The 19194-nt window shown below is 38.5% G+C and overlaps 1 protein-coding gene across 2 annotated transcripts in view; it reads left to right on the forward strand.

The window, feature by feature from the left end:
• Positions 1-14688, forward strand: part of SLC36A4 (solute carrier family 36 member 4) — a 41018-nt gene extending 26330 nt beyond the window's left edge. For both annotated transcript variants that reach the window (XM_027959262.3, XM_027959263.3), the window contains 2 exons: positions 4380-4549; positions 10509-14688. In XM_027959262.3, coding sequence (XP_027815063.2) covers positions 4380-4549; positions 10509-10816 — 478 coding nt within the window. In that variant the 3' untranslated portion in view covers positions 10817-14688. The remainder of the gene's footprint in view (positions 1-4379; positions 4550-10508) is intronic.
• Positions 14689-19194: the final 4506 nt, after the last annotated feature.

The raw sequence follows: 19194 nt of genomic DNA on the forward strand, positions 1-19194 counted from the left end.
TAGTTGACCAGATCATAGTTTCTATTCAGGAAAGCCTGGTTAGACACCTGCTTTTTATTTGGAAGAGGGGAGCCTTGTATCCTTGGAAACAAAAATCTGTACAAAACAGGAAAGCAAGTCAAGATACTCCCCTTGAGAGAACTGCTGCTGAGTAGCGCCTTCTTGTGGAGACACGCCTCTTCTGGCCTACAGTCTGTTTCTTTACGGTTGCAGCTGTGCGTGTGTGCTCAGTTGCTTCAGTCACGTCCGACTCTTAGCGACCCTATGGGCTGTAGCCCAGCAGGCTTCTCTGTCCGTGGGAAGAATAGTGGAGTGTGTTGCCATACCCTTCTCCAGGGGATCTTCCCACCCTAGTGATCAACCCCCGCCCCCACCCCCCGTCTCTCACATCTCCTGCATTGGGAAGTGAGTTCTCTTCAACTAGAACAGTTAAAATACTAGCCATGGGTGAGGGATACTGGAGAGAAGGTGGTTGTCTTTCATAATGATAATCTTCCAAAATGAGACGTTTGGACTAGGATAATCATGGGGTTATTGCAGAGATTCCTATCTTGAATTGCTGTGTATGAGTCCCTTCTTCCCTCCCCTTCCTGTGCTTCAGGCAATAGGCTGAGCAGTTTAGGGTTGTGTAATGTACTCTTTATTGGCTGGGTATTGATCTTGGAGAGGCAGCAGTGAGCGGTGATGTGAAGCGAGATCTTAGTTTCCTGCCCAGAAGTTGAACCTGGGTAGCCTGGATGAAACTAGCCACTAGATCAGCAAGGCTTAGAGGCTAGAAGCCCTTGCCCCCATTGAAGTGCATTTCTCAAGGAGGCAAAAACTGTGGAAAGAGATACAAAGTTTGTTATTAGACACACGCAATCACAAGTGCGAGGGCCCAATGGAGAAAGTCTGTGTAGCTGAGGAAGATGTAAGGCGGAGATGCACACCTGGAGGGCAGGGCTGGGGTGTCCCCCTTAGCGACGAAGAGCACTGCAAAGAGGCAGTTAAGGCACTCACATAGGGCAGCTCTTCTGGGCCTTTGTTTACTTTGGGCCAATTACCGGGTTTCTTTTTCCACACCTGACTTACCCTAGGACCCTCCCCCATGGGCATGTGCAACACCATGGACTGTAGCCCGCCAGTCCTGGGCTGGAATCCATTTTCCAGTGGATGCCAGGCAGCCTTGGCATCACATACTGTGGGGGCGTGCCCCCTCCTTTGACCCCAAGGAGCTTTTGTGCACATGTTCAGTGTCTCCCTTGCCCCAAGGATGGGAAATACATGACCTCTTGATCCTTTACTCAAACAGGGTTTAGCCCCTCTCTGTTTCTGCCGTGACTATTACCTTAAGGTGTGCACAGAAGATATAGCCTGGCTATTTTCCCTGTTTCTGTTGTTATTTCTATTTCAAAGTGCAAAGAGGAGGCTGGTTGTAAATACATAATCTGGAGCCCCCCTATCTCCTGTCTCAGGAAATGCAAACAGGAGGTTAGCTGTAGATTGTCCAGCCTGAAGCCCATTTTTTTTTTTTTTTTGGTCCCAAGAAATGTAAGCAGGAGCCCACCTAATCCCTGCCTCAGATGTGAAAGCCAGTGACTGAAACTGTCACATGGCCTACCAGCCATGAGAAGCTGTAAAAGGCTTTTGATGCCACGTTGACTTAAAAGTCTCAGAGTCCATGTGGGGTATTCCTACAATAAAAGGTTGAGTTAGAGAGCAGCCCCAGAATAAAGCAAGTATGGATTAGAGAGACTCCATGTTATTAATCACTTATCACCTTCAATCTTATGAGGCATCATCTTTTGAAGCTAATATTATGAGTGATATTGTTCAATGTAGTGCATTTAGCTTTTGAAGTAAAGGGTACATTTTAAAGATTATAATAAAGTAAATTGGGCCTCCCCAAGGGCTCAGGGGTTAAAGGACCTCCTGCAATGCAGAAGACACAGGAGACACGGGTTCGATCCTTGGGTCGGAAAGATCCCTTGGAGGAGGAAAGGGCAACCGACTCCAGTGTTCTTGGAGCCTGGCAGGCTGCAGTCCATGGAGCCTCACAGAGTTGGACACGACTGAGCGACTAAGCAATCAAGTAAATTCACAGTTCTGAGCTAGAACAGGAGCACCTTGAGGCAGAAACCCTCCACCTCTGGGCTTGTGATGCATCTCCATAATATAGCACGTTGCTCAGCACTTAGTAAATGTTCATTAAATAGTATTCTGGGTATGAAAGCATTTCCCTTGTAACTGCTAGTCTTAGTTGAATGATGTTTTGGCAGTGTTTTTCCAGGATTTCCACTAGAGTAATCCAAATAGCAGACATTCTTCTAAGAGACATCAAGGGTATATTAAGTTTTCAGATAAACAGACACTGAGAAGCAGTAAAGTGACTTCTTCCATCTCACGCATGGAATCCTTTTGAAGCACACATTGGATAGGAAAATTCAAACAGGAGAGAAGCATGTAAGAACAGGGAAGACATGGGGTAGATATTTTAATTTATTTAGATAAGTGAACTGGGACTTCACATTCCCCACAAAACAGAAAAAAAATCTTAAGTCTGAGTTCCTGTTTGTAGCATACAGGAACTAGGAGGTTAAATATTCTGGGAGATATAGATGACAAATAGTGGCAGATAATCAAGCTGTCTTAATTGATCCTACCAGGAAATCTGGGAGTTGACCTCTGAGGAATTTGTTACCTAAGATGAAAATGTTTAGGCAAGAATGGAATCACCAAGAGGCCCAGTAAATAAAGATGCAGAGAAATATAAGGAAACAGGATAAAGAAGATTTGCATATTCTGAACTATTTCTTCCATTCTCGCCCTCAGAAATTCTTAATGATATTCTTCCAATATTAAAGTTGCCTATATCTAGGAATCCTGGCTGAAATGACCTCTGCCTTTCCTTTCCTCTGCCTGTCTTCTTTTTTCATCACAGTAAATATTATTAAATTTCTGAAACTATTAGCATATATGGCCAACATTAGTACATATGGACAATTACTGCAGATACATGCTTAAAACCAGAATGAGAACAAAGGTTGGTAAACATGTAGGAAAGTTGAGTATAGAAAAATAGAGTGCTCTAAATTATAGATACGAAACATGGAGATTAGAGGGTTCTTGAAACAAAAATAAAAATGGAATAGTTGACTTTAAAATCCTGTAATGCTTCTCCTTAACACTGATTTCTGTATTACTGTCTGATGGATCCTTAACAAATATACCAGCTTCTAAAAAGATACTGACCATTTTATTTCCCATTTTTACTCTGGGTAATAGCAAATGATAGTAATTACATGTAATTAATATTCCTGAGTGGTGTTAATAATAACCAGATTCTTAACCTATAAAATTTGTTTTATACCAATAGAAAAGTTATTTTACCTATATGTGTAATGATATATTTTTAGATATATTGTTAATCATATTTTTAAAACATGTAAGTTAAAAGATAATTAGAAAAAAGGACTGTAATAATAAACTGATAAGAATATTCAATTCTCCAAAATTATATATCAAAGTATATGAAGCAGGAGTCTTTTGGTTATTTTGTACATTTCAATAGCTTGACCATTTATGTTTAAACTTTAAAACATCAAGGTGAGAAATATGCCTTGAGGTCTTTTTAATAGTAAGTTTGTATTATTCCTAGCCCTGAGGCCTTCCTTCTTTCCTTAATTTTGCTGTTGGTAGTATTTTCAAATCTGTTTCCACTCAGCTTCCTTCCTTCCTCCTTCACTCCTAGGATGAGTACATTATAGAAGGAGACTTAATCAGATTCCTTCTTGTTTGGCAGCTGTTTAGGAGAACTGTTTATAATCTTGACCTATTAGTGATAGCATGCAGTATTTGTCTTTTTCTACCTGGCTTTTTCACTTAGCATAAAGCCCGCCAGGTTCATGCATGTTGTCTTGTTTTTTGCTCATGCACGTTGTCTTAATATGAATCTAACTTTCTTTGTATTTTGGTTATTTTCATTTTATTTCTTTTATTTTTATTATGACTTAGATAAACAGAGAATAGATTGGTGTTTGCCAGGGGCTGGTGGATGGGGGAAAAGAGGAGTTTGGTAAAACGATACAAGCTTTCGGTTAAAAGATGAATAAGGTCTGGGCATCTAATGTATAATGTGGTGACTGTGGCTGATATTACTGTATAGTATGCTTGAAATGTGCTGAGAGTAGAATTGGTGTTCCCACCAAAACAGAAGAAAATAGGCAAATATATGAGGTGATGGATGTGTTTGTTAATTAATTCTGTTTGTGGGAATTCTTTCACAGTGTATATCAAACCATCATGTTGTAGGCTTTAAATGTCTTATAACTTCATTGGTTAGTTAGATGTCGGTAAGGCTGGAAATAAAAGAATGACTAAATTCTGAAAATTTTTAACAGGTTATACCAATCAGTGAAAATTCTGTATTCCTTCGGCATCTTTGTGACATATTCAATTCAGTTCTATGTTCCAGCAGAGATAATTATCCCTGTGATCACATCCAGATTTCATGCTAAATGGAAGCATATATATGAATTTGCAATAAGGTCCTTCTTGGTTACTATTACTTGTAAGTATCACTGCATACTTATGATTTTTATTGTTGAATTTCTTCTAATGAAGCTACTTAAAGTATATTTTTTATATTTTTGAAATAATTATGTTCACCTAACTAGATATATTTTGGTTTAAAATTCTGTTATTCTACTGATAGAGAAGAAAATCATAAATCAGATCCTATCACACGTAAAACAAGTAACCAAATTATTATTTTCAAAATAATATTGCTCATGATTGAAATATAAGTATATTTAAATCAGATGCATAAGTGACTCTTTATATGGTTGATAACATTTTGCTTTGGCTTTCTAGTTTCCTGAGGTTTTTTTATATCTGCTAACTTTTGTATGTTTAACAGTTCAGCTCTCCATGACTACCTATACGAATGGGTTTTGTTCTGTTTTGGTCTTTAACAGCTTTAGTGGCTTATTTTACTTACTGTTTGAAGGAGTGTGTATAATATCTTATTATAGTTTCATATTATAAAATGCCCCACAAGGTAGAATTAATCATGGAGACTCGTGGAGAGGGGCCTTCATTTTGCCGTGGCACTGTCACAATGATGCGACGGTTCAGAACTCAGGCCTCCCACTTCCTTGCTGGGTCTTTAGTTAAGTTACAAACCATCTTTGAGCCCTTCTTTCCTCAACTATGAAATGAAGATAAGACATTTAAAAAATATGAACAAAGTGGTTAGAAGTTGCTGTTAATACTATCTTTGTTGTCACCACTTTTATTATAATTGCAAAGAGAAAGACAGTTGCCACACCGACCTATCTGAGGAGATTGCCTAGGATGATCCCAAGGACGAGATGACTGGTGATTGGCGGACAAGCCGCTTTGGGGATTCTAGAGAAGATTTGAGTAACTGTCTTGGCCCATTCGAGGTTAGAGAATGGTAGAACTAGAAATTCTGGGCAACTCTAAATTTCATTGAGCACCTTGGGGTGGAGCTTATGCCTAGATTTAAAGAATTGGGTGTATTATATTTTGTTCAAGGAAACAGCAAAGCTGGGCAAAGTCGATAAAGTAGATAAGACATACTTTTCGAAGCAATTAATTAAATGAAATATGTCAACTAGTAAGGGAAATCACATTGAGGAATGAAGTCAGTAAACCCATACTCCAATGATTAATGAAACACCCAGGAGGAAAAAATTATTTTAAAATGTTTTAGAATATTCTTTACACATTACTTTTATTGACAGTTTGACAGCTGTACTAAATAAAAAGACGTATTTTAGGCAAAGTCCTTTTATCAGGAGATGTAAGGCAGTTCTATTCTGAATGCATGTCTCCTTTTAAGATTAGCTACTGAATTTTAATAACTTCACCCACTTCCGCACATTGGCTGCTGTTATGCTGAGCTCCCTGTCTGCTGTGGTCCGGACCAGACTGCACCTCTGCCTCCAGGAGTTTATCCCCACAGCCAGGGCTTTTCCTCAAGGGCTGAGTAGAGAGCACCGAGAGTTGCAGCCTGTTCTTTGTTGCTGCTGTCTTTTAGTTAAAAATAGAGAAGCCTGTTTAACCATATGTGAGGGCTGTATTTACAGCATGCATTGGGCACAGAGAACGCAGACCATGTCATATGCCCTTCTACTTCACTGAGACACATCGCTGGCCTCTGACCTTCATCTAAATCTTTGGCAGGTCCTTCCAAGTTAAAATCAGCTGATGTTCATGACAGACCTGTTTTGTATCCGTTATCCAAAGCACTTGAAAATGTCCTGGGGAGGACTCTACTGACGGGTGTGTAGAGAGCTGGCGGGACCTTGTCCTGTCTGTAGAGCAGGTTGTACCGCCCCAGCAGGGGAAGTGGAGGCCCAGCTGGGTTTGCACATTTCAGGCCCCATAGTCCTTTCCAGGTTCTCGGTCCACGTCTGCAGGACAGATCTTGCAAAAGTATGGGGCTCATCAGCTTGGGTTGTATGTTATGGCTAGGTCTCCATTTAGTATTGAATCGCCGTTTCACAGCATCTTCTTCATGTAATCTAAAGCTTGAAAGGATGGGTCAGGCTCTTCCTGCATGTTCCCCATAGACCCTTACCTGCTAGGTAGGCATTACACAGGTAAGAGAGAAGAGTGACTAGCAACTGGCCAGAGGCCACCTTGGACTGCAATAAATGCCTTTTATTTTAAAGACAAACCTGTAAAAGAAGCTGCTAAATTTTGATTTCAAACCAGTATTTCGATCCCCTGTTTGAACTGAACCTACAAAATATGTTAAATACAACTTATTTCTGTTATTGTCCAATTCATTGATCCTTTTACTGTTTCTAATTTGAAAAGTCCTTGGATTTGAGAGTATGCTTTCTTCTTTTAGTAAACTATGACTACATAAAGCATAAATCTTTCATAGTTTGTAGAATACTATGAAGACGTACCAGACCATTTAACTTAGTTGTCACAGTAGCTGCAAATAAGTACCAATCTGTGCCCTGGTATTCTATCTTAGAGTCAGTAGGTATGTGGGGAGGATCATTCACTGTTTGTGCAACTTAAATTTGTGTGCTGCAACTAGAGAAAGCCTGCGTGCAGCAATGAAGACCCAGTGCAATTGAAACTAAAAATAAATAAGTTTTAAAAAAGATTTACAAGCTAGAGTGTTGTTGATGTTACAGTATCAAGCATTTTATTTTTTTCTCTGATATATCTGCTTTTACCATTAAGTTGCAAGAAAATGGGCCTTTTTTGCCATTGTTTTTTTTTTTTTTCCATGTCAGAGAAAACTTTATACCTTAAGGATACATTCTTTTCCTCTATAATACAATTTTTGGGAATACTGAATAAGATTAATTAGTACTTACTAGATATATTCATCAGAGAAGGCAATGGTACCCCACTCCAGTACTCTTGCCTGGAGGGTCCCATGGATGGAGGAGCCTGGTAGGCGGCAGTCCATGGGGTCGCTGGGAGTCAGACATGGCTGAGTGACTTCACTTTCACGCATTGGAGAAGGAAATGGCAACCCACTCCAGTGTTCTTGCCTGGAGAATCCCAGGGATAGGGGAGCCTGGTGGGCTGCCGTCTCTGGGGTCGCACAGAGTCGGACACGACTGAAGCGACTTAGCAGCAGCAGATATATTCATAATAACTGTCTGTAAATGACAAAGGGCAGCATATTTATAGTAATCCTGTAGTGAATATTTGTAATTTGTAGTGAATAAACTATCCTTATCCAAGCTATCCTTTGACTTACTATTTTTGTGATTTTTGAGTTCTTCTATGTCACATTTGCCTAAAGTATATATATTTCACTTTCTTCTTTACTAACATTATTAAATAATTCAAGTCATTTTTACTAGCAAATATATATTGGTTATATAACATTTAAAGAATGACTTTATCTAATTGATAAATTTCATGACTTAAAAGCATTTGGTAAATGGAATTTTAGTCTGAATAAATAAATTCTAAAATACTATAGTGTTTCTCCAGATGCTTTTCCAAAAATACTTCACTTGATTTACTCATAACAACTTGGCCTATTGGAAAACATTAATAACAAAAAATAGACTCCAAAATGAAAGGCTCTTTAGATGACAAGGTGGTAGTCATGTTGGTCTGATTGCCCTTTTAAATACTGCCATCTACTATAAGTATTTTTTCACAAAATGGATAAAAGCCATTGGGTTTTGAAATGTTCTGTTGTGATTGAGAGTCATGCTTTATACTTCCTTTGAGAGAAGTGTTAAAATGGTATAGCACACATCCATTAAACAAGGATTCACTTTATTTCTAGTTTAGAGTTCCAACTTCACATTATTTTACTTAGGAGGATTTATTGTACTTTGGTCTTGTAGAAGTGCAGCTATATTTATGATTTCAAAATAACTTTTTTAGGATTTTAGCTTTCATAATAATGTAAATAAAAAGTGGTAAGTAGTATTGTGTGGTTCTAAGAAATGTGGTGGCTCCAAATTAATGCCACATCCTCCTGGAAAAACACCGAGAGCCACAAAGAGAATACGGGGAGGGAGAAACCATAAACTGACAGTTAAGAAGTAAAGAAACCAGGAGACCAGAAACTCGAAACTTGATTGCAAAGAGCATGAGTTAAATTATACACACACACACACACACACACCACAGAAAGTTCAGTAAGAGACAAACATGCAGGGAAAAGAAAAGCAAAGGAGAGTAACCTTAGAAATAGAAGGATGACAAAGAATAGTGAGAAAACCGATAGCTTTTGAAGGCAAGGAAAGGAACACCGACACATACATAATTAGAGGCCTCACAGCTGGAACTGTGGTTATGTAGTCATCTTTGGTGGCGGTGGTGATAGAGTTGTCACAGCTTGCATGCCAGCAAACTTAGCTACTATTTCTGGTGGCAACTCCAGCCCTTCACAAATCATTCAGTGATTTAAGGACAATTCAGATTTGGATCCCTGGGTCAGAAAATCCCCTGGAGAAGGAAATGGCAACCCACTCCAGTATTCTTGCCTGGAGAATCCCATGGACGGAGGAGCTTGGTGGGCTACAGTCCACGGGTGGCAAAGAGTTGGACACGACTGAGCAACTGCACTTTCAGAGAAAGAATATGTCTCGATTTTTGCAAACCTTCTGTTGATACCTTTTGGTAAGATAAAGATAAGATCAAAAAAGTGCTGTATCAAAACTTGCAGAAAACTTGTCAATAGCTTGGCATAAAATCCTGCTGACAATAATGGTGCATACTTTTTTTAACTTTTCATTTTGAAATAGCTTAGAAAAGCTGTACAAGAAAGTAGAATTACCATAAACCCTTTACTCTGTTTCCTCTAATATTAGCAGCTTACATACCACAATACAGCAGTTAAAGCCAGGAAATTAACATCGATAAAATGCTGCTAACTCATCTGTAGACCTCATTTTGATTTCACTGGTTTTCCCTTTTTCTGATCCAGGAACCAGTTCGAGGTCCCACTTGAATTTAGTTGTCAGGCCTACTAGTCTCCCCTAGTCTTGACAGTTACCTTTTTTTTGTCTTCATTTACCTTGACATCTTTGAAGTGTCAGTAATTCTGTAGAATTTCCTTCAGTGTAGACTTGTGTGATGCTTTCTTATGATTAGGTTGAAGTTAAGCATCTTTAACAAGAATTCCACAGGTGATGCTTTGCACTTCTCAGTACATCACATTATGGCTTATGACTGCTGATGTTAACTTTGATCACTTGATTAAAGTGGTGTCTGTCAGATGTCTCCACAGTAAATGTACTCTTTTTTTCCCTTTATAATTAATGAGTTTTTAATAGGGGTATTTCCTGTTGTTATTAAAAAGAAAAGTGTAAAGTGTTAGTCACTCAGTTGTGTCCAACTCTGCAACCCCATGGACTGTAGCCTGCCAGGCTCCTCCATCCATTGGATTTTCCAGGCAAGAATACTGGAGTGAGTTGCCATTTCCTTCTCCAGGGGATTTTCTGACCCAGAGATCCAACCCAGGTCTTCTGCATTGCAGGCAAATTCTTTGTCATCTGAGCCTTTTGCCCATTAATTTTAGGATCCTTCATTGACTTTTCCTGCAACAGTTATTACTGATGGTGTTTACCTAATAATGATTTTCTGTTTCCATGGTTTCTTCTATTTTGGTTAATTGGAATTCTAATGTAAGAAATAGTTATCTCTTCTCTTTGATTTAACCATTTGTTTATACCATACCAGACCAGATTCTGTGCTTTGTAGAGTGAGCTGAATGGCAGAATAATGAAAATGCATTCTTTACCCAAAACCTCATAGCAAAAATTAAAAGTTGTGTATGTAAGAAACCCTAATGATAAGTCAAAGTCTGAGAAACATCACTCAGTGTTTTGGTTTCTTTATTTTCATTTTTAGCTCAGAACAAAACATGACAGATGCTTCCACAAGCAATAGTTTCATAGTGCCTACTTGCATCAGTTAATTTTAATGTATTGAAAGTATCTGTATATCTAATACATAGGTATTAGGTATTTACATAAGGAAAATTTGTATTTTCGATTTTCTAGGTGCCGGCGCGATCCTCATCCCTCGGTTAGACATTGTGATCTCCTTCGTCGGAGCTGTGAGCAGCAGCACGCTGGCCCTGATCCTGCCGCCCCTGGTTGAAATTCTCACGTTCTCTAAGGAGCACTACAGTATATGGATGGTCCTGAAGAACGTTTCCATCGTGTTCACTGGAGTCGTTGGTTTCTTATTAGGGACATATGTAACTGTTGAAGAAATTATTTATCCTGCTCCCAGAGCTATCACTAGCACTCCACACGGTCCCCCTTTAAATTTGAATTCGACATGTTTTACATCGGGTATGAAATAGTAGAAGCAGAGATGTGAGTCTTCGGTTTGGAAACTATTTAAGAACCACTAGGACACATTGGCAGTACTGATAAGCTACAACATATTTCTTGGTTTTAAATATTAGAAGCAATTTCAAAAATTTTAGTTTTGAAAATCGAAAAAATTAAAATGTTAAATAATTTAAGAAATACTGTTACTTGTCTTTCAGTCAGAAATGATTCAACCAAGATTCTTTTACCTCCATGCTATTCTTTTATCACCTGGTTGAGGAGAGAACATTTCAGCATTAAGAGAATTAAAGAAGAAGGTATATACTACTACTACTACTACTGCTACTAAGTCACTTCAGTCATGTCCGACTCTGTGCGACCTCATAGATGGTAGCCCACCAGGCTCCCCCGTCCCTGGGATTCTCCAGGCAAGAACACTGGAGTGGGTTGCCATTTCCAACTAAAATCTGACCACCCTAATGAATTTCATAGTATACTTCATGTTAGTATAGAAATATCTCAATTGTGTTTTTATTAGAGAGCCAGATACTTAACGTTTACCCTTTGGAAGTTTAGAAAACCCTCATTAGCCATGATGTAAGTGTCAGAAAATCCCCCAAACAGAATTATTTTTAGCTGATCTTCATAATGCAAATCAAGAGGGCCTGTGCAAGAGTCTGACTTAGTGTTTCAACCAGATACGAAAGAGACTTTAAAAGTTGTGAAATACAAATTCCCTTGTCCTTTTTTAACCTGTGGAAATAGATACCCCCAGGTCGGTTAAAGTTAACTTGATTGAGACCATTCAGCTTGAGATCGAGAGAACCTGATCTTTGGATTCCTGGTCCAGGATTTTTTATCTTTCACGTCACATCCTAGAAAAAGAATGAATTATGTTCAGTTCAACTTTAGTGTTAAGTCGGTTTAATATGATGTTTGCCAAGTGCGTGTGACCTGAGCAGACAGTCAGGGAGCTCTGAAAAGCCTGCAGCGCAGCTGTGGGGCAGAAGCGGCGCTTTAATGAGCCAGTGGAAACACCTTGCTGGTTCAGCTTCTGGCAGGTGGACGATGCACAGCTGTCCTGTGTGTGGCTTTAGCTGTCCTTACTGTTTCTTCTTTCTAGGTTTGTAGGTACCATCTTTCCTAATGACAAAAAAAAAAAATAGATACCTGGAATGATACAGGACCTCTGCCCTCTTTCTGGCCTTATGGCCTTCCTCATCAGAGCCTTCTGTTGCTCCACATGGGCAAAATAAGAGAAAGATTCAAGCCAAGGGAAAATTGAGACAATAATAAACTGTTAAATACTGAGAGCTCCAGGCTTCTTCCAGAGAAATGCATTCTATTCTATTCCTCCATATTTTTCAAGCCCAGTTATTAACCAAAACAAAGAATCTCAGTGGGCATGGAGGATGAAAATGGTTAAATTTAAAATTGAGAATCTTAATTTTTTTAAAATCATAATTTAAAACTCATTGAATTTTTTAATCAGGTTGGTGAAAGATATCACCAATATCACTGCAATGTATATAGTCTCTATTTTTGTATGTAAATGTCAGTTCAAGTATTTTTTGCTTACATCATAGAGTCGAGCATAATGCTTAAGGTATATCAGAAACTTTGTTTTGGTACAAATTCATCAGCATCAAAACTTTTAAAAAAACATTTGCATCCAGAATCACCAATAATTGTTTATGACACTTTTATGTCAAATCTGTTATGTTGAACTTTTAGTCATGTTGGGAAAATGTGGAAGAAATTGTAGGAAAAGTAATTGCCATTGAAGCGAATGTTGTATAATCTTGAATATAAGAGTAAATTAGGTATTTTTTTTAAGATATGTAACTTGGTATAAAGTGACTTGAAAACTATTATATAATACAAAGCACTATTAGAGTTTTTGTCAGCTGTATCAGATAATATTTCTAGTCTGTGTGAAATTTTATTTTTGTAGTTTTGCATTTGTTTTCTTTATGAAATTTATCAACTTTAGTGAAATATCAAATGTTTGATCATAGCAACATATAAATCTTAATTTATATATTGTGAACAAATGTTGAGTATATTTTCAGAGTCAAGTTGAAATGCAGAAAGGAAGAGGGGGAGAATAGTTTCAGTTCCTATCAAGAAACACTATGTAGACGTAAATGCACTCTATATAAGGATTTTTGATGGTTTATTTCATTTGCAAAAAAAATCAGGTAATATTTTTCCCTTGAAAATTATTTTTAATGAGTCATAACATTTTCTGAATGTTATTAGAGAAGATACTTTGATCAAACCAGCTATTGATTTTATTTGGGGACCTGAAAAAATGAGAGTGATTGCACCTGTCAAATTTTTTATCTGTTATCTTTGGTCCATTGCATTCTGGCTGAAATGACTTCAGCATTTCATCTGCCACCACAGTAAAACACCTTTGGAAAGACAACCAGGTGTCTTATGAACTTTACTATTGGAATGGGGAAGATAAAGGAAAACTTTATTCACCCCTGAAAACCTCAGAGATAAGCCAGTCACCTCTGTTGCTTTCCAGCCAAAAGAGTTTCTCCAGTTTCAGAGGTTATCAAAACACTGGCTCTCAGACCTTTCTTTTTTATCAAAGGATCTGTTTTTCCTCGAATGGCATGGTTTCTCCACAAGTGAAGAAATAAGACCTAGTTTTTCTTAGAGACCAATTTGCATAGTGTTGCCAAATGAAAAACATACTATGTTAGCAGATGCCATATTCTGTTTTAATCCTGTCCTCTGGATTCTTCTCTGTTGAAATGATTTCTGCCTCGTGTCTGTGTGATGCAGTTAACATTTTTGTAAGTGTTTTATGCAATATACATGTTGTAAATGTCCTAACGTGGCCTAATTTCATTCAGTATTTTTGTATTAGTTGTAGAAAAGCTCTCTAACTGTTAAGTGCTATACAGATATTAATTGGGATATTAATTGAAGTTCTACATCAGTGACATGTCCAGCTGTGGGCATGCTTTACTCTAGCTTACCTGTGATATCTCCTCTGGGGCTGACATGCAAGAGAGGTCAGAACAGCAGCTGAGAAGTGCGTTTGTTTACTGATAATATGTTTCCCCTCATTTCTTCATTTGCAGGGGAGAAGATACATACCAGAGCTAATAGAAGTAATAAATAAAATTATTTAACTGATACCAGTGGCTCAGTGAATATTTTCTGTTGAGAAAATAACTTGGTAAAAACAAAGGCAATGCTATAAAATGAGTTTTTTTAAATGAGTATTTTTATCTTTTTGTCTCAGTTATCTCCCCTTCATAAAACAATTTAAGAGACTTCAATCTAAAAGGTATAACAAGATACTTCTTAACATTAAATGGCTGACTGTAATAACTAACAAATTGGCAGTGTGGTTAACCATAATCTTATTTATGCCACTGGTGCTCACTAGGCTTAACACCATTCTCAAAGTTGTTGGTCCTGACCTAGGAGATAAGAAAAACATACTTTAGAAATGTTATTTATTGCCCTACAAAAAAATGAAATTACAAATCACTCCTATTCTTAAAATTATATATCAAGGTTACCTAGTCCTGATGTATCCACATATATACATTCCAGTACTTTGTGTTATATACTAATATAATTTGCCATTGAAATTGGATCCAGACAGATGTATGTTGAAAGATCACCCTGAAAACGATTCCTTTAGAGTTTTCTTGATAACAAATAGGAAAACACATGCTTGTACCGTGAATAAATTAAGCTGTGGAGTTTTATTTCTTGAAATGATGTTGTTTGTTTGAGTGAAAACTACATATATCAGTGCACTTGAGTCAATTATATTCCTTTTAACTTATTTTTCTTTATAGTATGAAAAAATGTCTTTAAAAGTATTGTAACTTCTGAATTTTCAATAAAATGTTATTTTGCTTGCAAATGCCTTTTTAAAATAAATTTGTCTTTTAGAAGGTTAAATGACACAAATGTCATAAACTGCAAAGGGCGCTAGTATATTCTACTGTAACCTTTTAATCAGTCTTTGAGGTTAATGCCTTGTCATGCGACCTTCTACATTGGAAGCTGCTGTTATGCACCACCGAGATATAAGAACCTAAGTTGACTGAAAATGAAAGGTCATACTCACAACAGTGGCCTGAACTTCCTGCAGAGTGAATGCTGGGAGGGCAGTCTGCCGGTGCCACAGCCTGCCATCGTTTACCGTTCTCTAGGGTCAAGACTGTACCAGTCACACTAATACGTTTTGCTTGCAGTATGCCAACCCCAAATCAAAGGCCGTAAAGGTATTTATCCCTTGACAGCAATAATTCTGCTCTTGTGAACTTAAGAAAAGGGCATTCCATAGTTCATCAGAAGAGAGACTCTATACTTAAAGGTGCATTGGCAGCCTCGTGTGTAATAGTGAACAGCTGAAAACAACCTAAATATTCAACACTAAGGAAATCATAAATTGTGATATTTTAGCCTATAGTACAGTTTTAGCCTACAGAGCCTACAGTACAATTGTTATATTTTATCCTCAGTTCAGTTCAGTTCAGTTGCTCAGTCGTGTCCGACTCTTTGCAACCCCATGAATCGCAGCACGCCAGGCCTCCCTGTCCATCACCATCTCCCAGAGTTCACTCAGACTCATGTCCATCGAGTCAGTGATGCCACCCAGCCATCTCATCCTCGGTCGTCTGCCGGGGTCCAGCCCCGGTGGATCCAGGGTGATTCGAAGGTGGGGACGGAGTCGGCGTCTTTGGAAAAATATATATTTAATCACAGATAGAGAGAGATTAGAAACGGATAGTGTAGTAGGAAGGTTAGTGGAGAAAAGGAGGCTGAATAACTTGGATTACGTGGAATAGCATCCATGCTCCAGATGGGAATTCAGCCAGAAAAACGGGAGCAAGAAAGAAGCGGCATGGGGGAATCAGTCTTTCCGGAAACTGATCCGATTTTTTTATTTTTGGGTTTGCTTATATACCTTTTGTTACACATAGGGATGAATACAGAGTCACGTGGGGGTCAGCAGTCCTGACCTTTGTCAAAATCAGGTGCTTCACATAAATGTATATAAAAAAAAGGTCTTAGGGATATTACATCATCTTCTGGCCATGAGTGAGACCTGCTTACATTTTATGATCCTTTCTTTCTGATAACCAAAAAAACTTATTTCTTCCAAGGGTGTTTTTTCTTAAACCAGGCACCACCCTCCAAATAAAGTTGCATTCCTATAGGGTGAGGGTGTAGTGAGTCATAATCAAGAAAGGAATTTATTTAACCCAAGGTTACCATGATTAGTCTTAAAGGTTAATACTTATTTCTCCTATATGCTTAAAGGTTGATACTTATTTCTTCCTATATGCTAGTTATATTCATTATAAGAGTAGGGAACATGGAGATTTAGCAGCAAACATCAGCCCAACAAATGAAAATCTTTTCACCAATGCTCCCCTTAAGATCTATTTAGTCTTAAGATATGATAAAGTTACATTCTTACACAGCAAGGACACAGTGATATATAACAAAGTACAGTGATCTATTACAAAAGAGAAAATCCATTAACTCAAAAAGTCTAGTATTGCTAACATCAAAAACTACCATATTTCCTTTGCTATATTCCAGATGCATTGATTAATACATTCCCAGGTGCCTAAGGATATAGAGGCCTGGCGGCAATCATTGACTCAACAAGAAGAAAAAGTCCTAGGCTAATTAAGACTCTCAAAATACTCCAAAACTCTCTGTGCTGTTTATGGTTGAGAGGTAGTAAACAATCATGTGCCTAGTGGCGGCAGTAAGGATAATCCTGTCACACAAGCTAGTCTGTCAGCAGAGAGGTTTGACCTGAGACATCTTTGTCCCACCCAGAGCAGGGAATTAGTAGCAATTATTGACACAACAAATGAAGAGACCCTTCACCAATATAATTCCTAACCAACTATACTAATAATTTCTAACTCCCCAAAAGAATTTGCCTTTAGTAAGTCTAAAACATCTCATGCCTCTCAGGTTAGGAGGCTGTAGACAATCACATGTGGCCGGACGAACCTATACAGGTGGGCTAGATAACCTTCAGAGGAGTCCATAAGCTGAAACACTCTTGTCACGCCCAAGAATTTTTATCGCCTTGGAGCTGCACGTTTACTCCTTCTCCGAGAGAAACGGTTATGGGGGAGAGCCCCCCGTAAAGTCAGAGGTGTAGGTGAGAGCATAAAACAGACTCTGGTTTTGGGGTTGATGCTCGGGAACAGGGGGTTTCCTGAGGCTTGATCACGCCTTTGCGTATGCCAAGCCTGTTTCCTCATGACCTTTGCCATGGGCGGAATTCCTCACGCTGGCCCCCGGCAGTCGTCCCCTTCTCCTCCTGCCCCCAATCCCTCCCAGCATCAGAGTCTTTTCCAATGAGTCAACTCTTCGCATGAGGTGGCCAAAGTACTGGAGCTTCAGCTTTAGCATCATTCCTTCCAAAGCCTAGAGATTACATTATTCCACTAATGTTGTACTGAAGATTAGTAATTTGGTTAAGAATAAATACAAAGTTAATTTTTTAACTGCAGCTCTATAAAAATACGCTTTTGGACCAAGACAGGAAGATAAGCAGGAAGTAAACCATGGAGCTGAAAGAAGGAGATGGGTTTTACGTTTTACTGCTTTTGAGTAGTTACAAGAAGGCAGTGAGAGGGTTTTGAGAGCGGGAAAGGCAGTTTATAAAGCTTTAGTAGTAGTACATGCTTTTGTTAAAAAAAAAAAAAAGGAACATAAAGACCAAAAAAAAAAAAAAAACAAAAATTACAGGATGTGGATAGGAGTGGATACATAAGAGAGATGTAAATTCATTGAAAAGCCCTATGGAATACTTGGAGAAAAAATATGACCACTTTGCAAAATTAACTTTGGGTTTTTTTTGTTAAATATAGAAAGTTTAGTGTTTGTTCTTAACAGATAAGCACATTCTCTCAAAATTTTACAAACAGATTGATGGAGCTCACATCTCAAGGTGTCCACAGACCCAAGGGGAAAGAATTATTGGAAGAGGCACATCCGTGTTTGAAGAATGGCTTCAGCTCAGAGTTCCCCCATGGAGGTGGACTTGTTTGCAGTAGCATGGAGGTCTTCGGTCACCACCGTTTCCTGAGGCCATGAAGTAGGAGACAGTACAATGCTTCTCAAACAAGACCTAATGCATTAATCTTGCCAAGGAATTTGGGAGTAACTTCCCCATCCTCCGTCCTGGATCTGGATCTGGCCTACAGGACGAGGACTGGACACTGACCCTCGAAACAGCACTGTGTGGAGAGGAAAGCTGTGCTGGGTGTGAGTCAAGGGTGAGCAGGCCTTGAGTAGAACAAGAAAGTGCTGGAAAAAATGGGTAGTGCAGAAGAAAGCAGCTTCAGATCACAAGCCTACGGGGCCTTACATACTTTTGTAGCTTCAGCAGCTCATCACACTATTAGGGCATAGAGTAGGTGCTCAAAACACTGAGCTTGTGACTCCCCTGCCGTAAATCTTTTCTTCTTCCCCAGCCTCAGCTGTGTGAAGACCAAGGCCTCCCCCACTATCTCAGCCTCCAGGTTCCAGCAGCACCAGCTGCAACAGCAACACACACACCCCAGCTGGTTTTCATTGGCATGACCATCATGTCTTCATGCTGAAATACTTTCTGCTTCCTCCTCCACTGTTTTCTGGCCAAGTCCTTGTTATTCTTAAGATTCAACTTAGGCATGTCTTCTACCAGGAAGCCTTCCAGTTTACCCTCTCCTCCACCCAGAATGAGCTGTGCACTCTTTCCTTCACACTAGAAAACAATCTTAGGTTTACTATCCCACTTTGCACACTGCGATAATTCAGTTTCTGGATCTGTCTCTCCATTAAATTAGGAGTTCTATAAGCATACCATATGTGTGTGTGTGTGTGTGTGTGTGTGTGTGTGTGTGTGTGTGTGTGTGTGTAGGCAATTTTGTCAACTGTGTTCAATACTAGAAGCCTATCAATCAGGCACTTTGGAGATGGTCAAAAATATTTGTTGAATAAATGGTAAGGAAAATCATTTATTTAACAGAATAAAAAGGAAAAGCCCATATTAGAGTTCTGGTATTTAATAAAATCTTTGAGTACAGGGGCCAAGTCATATTTTTGTACTGACTCTTCCAGCCTTGTGTGTATTTATTGAACAACGTGACCAACTCTTTTTCACTTTGTATGTGAGCTCAGCAGTTGTCTTACAGAATATCCTCTGAATGAATCAAGCCTTAAACACATATTCAGGAACTTCTGGTAATGGATGTAAAGTCCTTAAGGAAAAGACTGAAAACCCTCCTTTGCAAACCTTTATGTCTTCATGCTTTATATAAGCAGATTGTTTTGTAGAAAAAAAATCAGAGGGTATACTTTCTATTTATCATATAAATATATATATATATATATATATATATATATA

Source organism: Ovis aries, chromosome 21, assembly GCF_016772045.2.
Source record: "Ovis aries strain OAR_USU_Benz2616 breed Rambouillet chromosome 21, ARS-UI_Ramb_v3.0, whole genome shotgun sequence".
Lineage (NCBI taxonomy): Eukaryota > Metazoa > Chordata > Mammalia > Artiodactyla > Bovidae > Ovis > Ovis aries.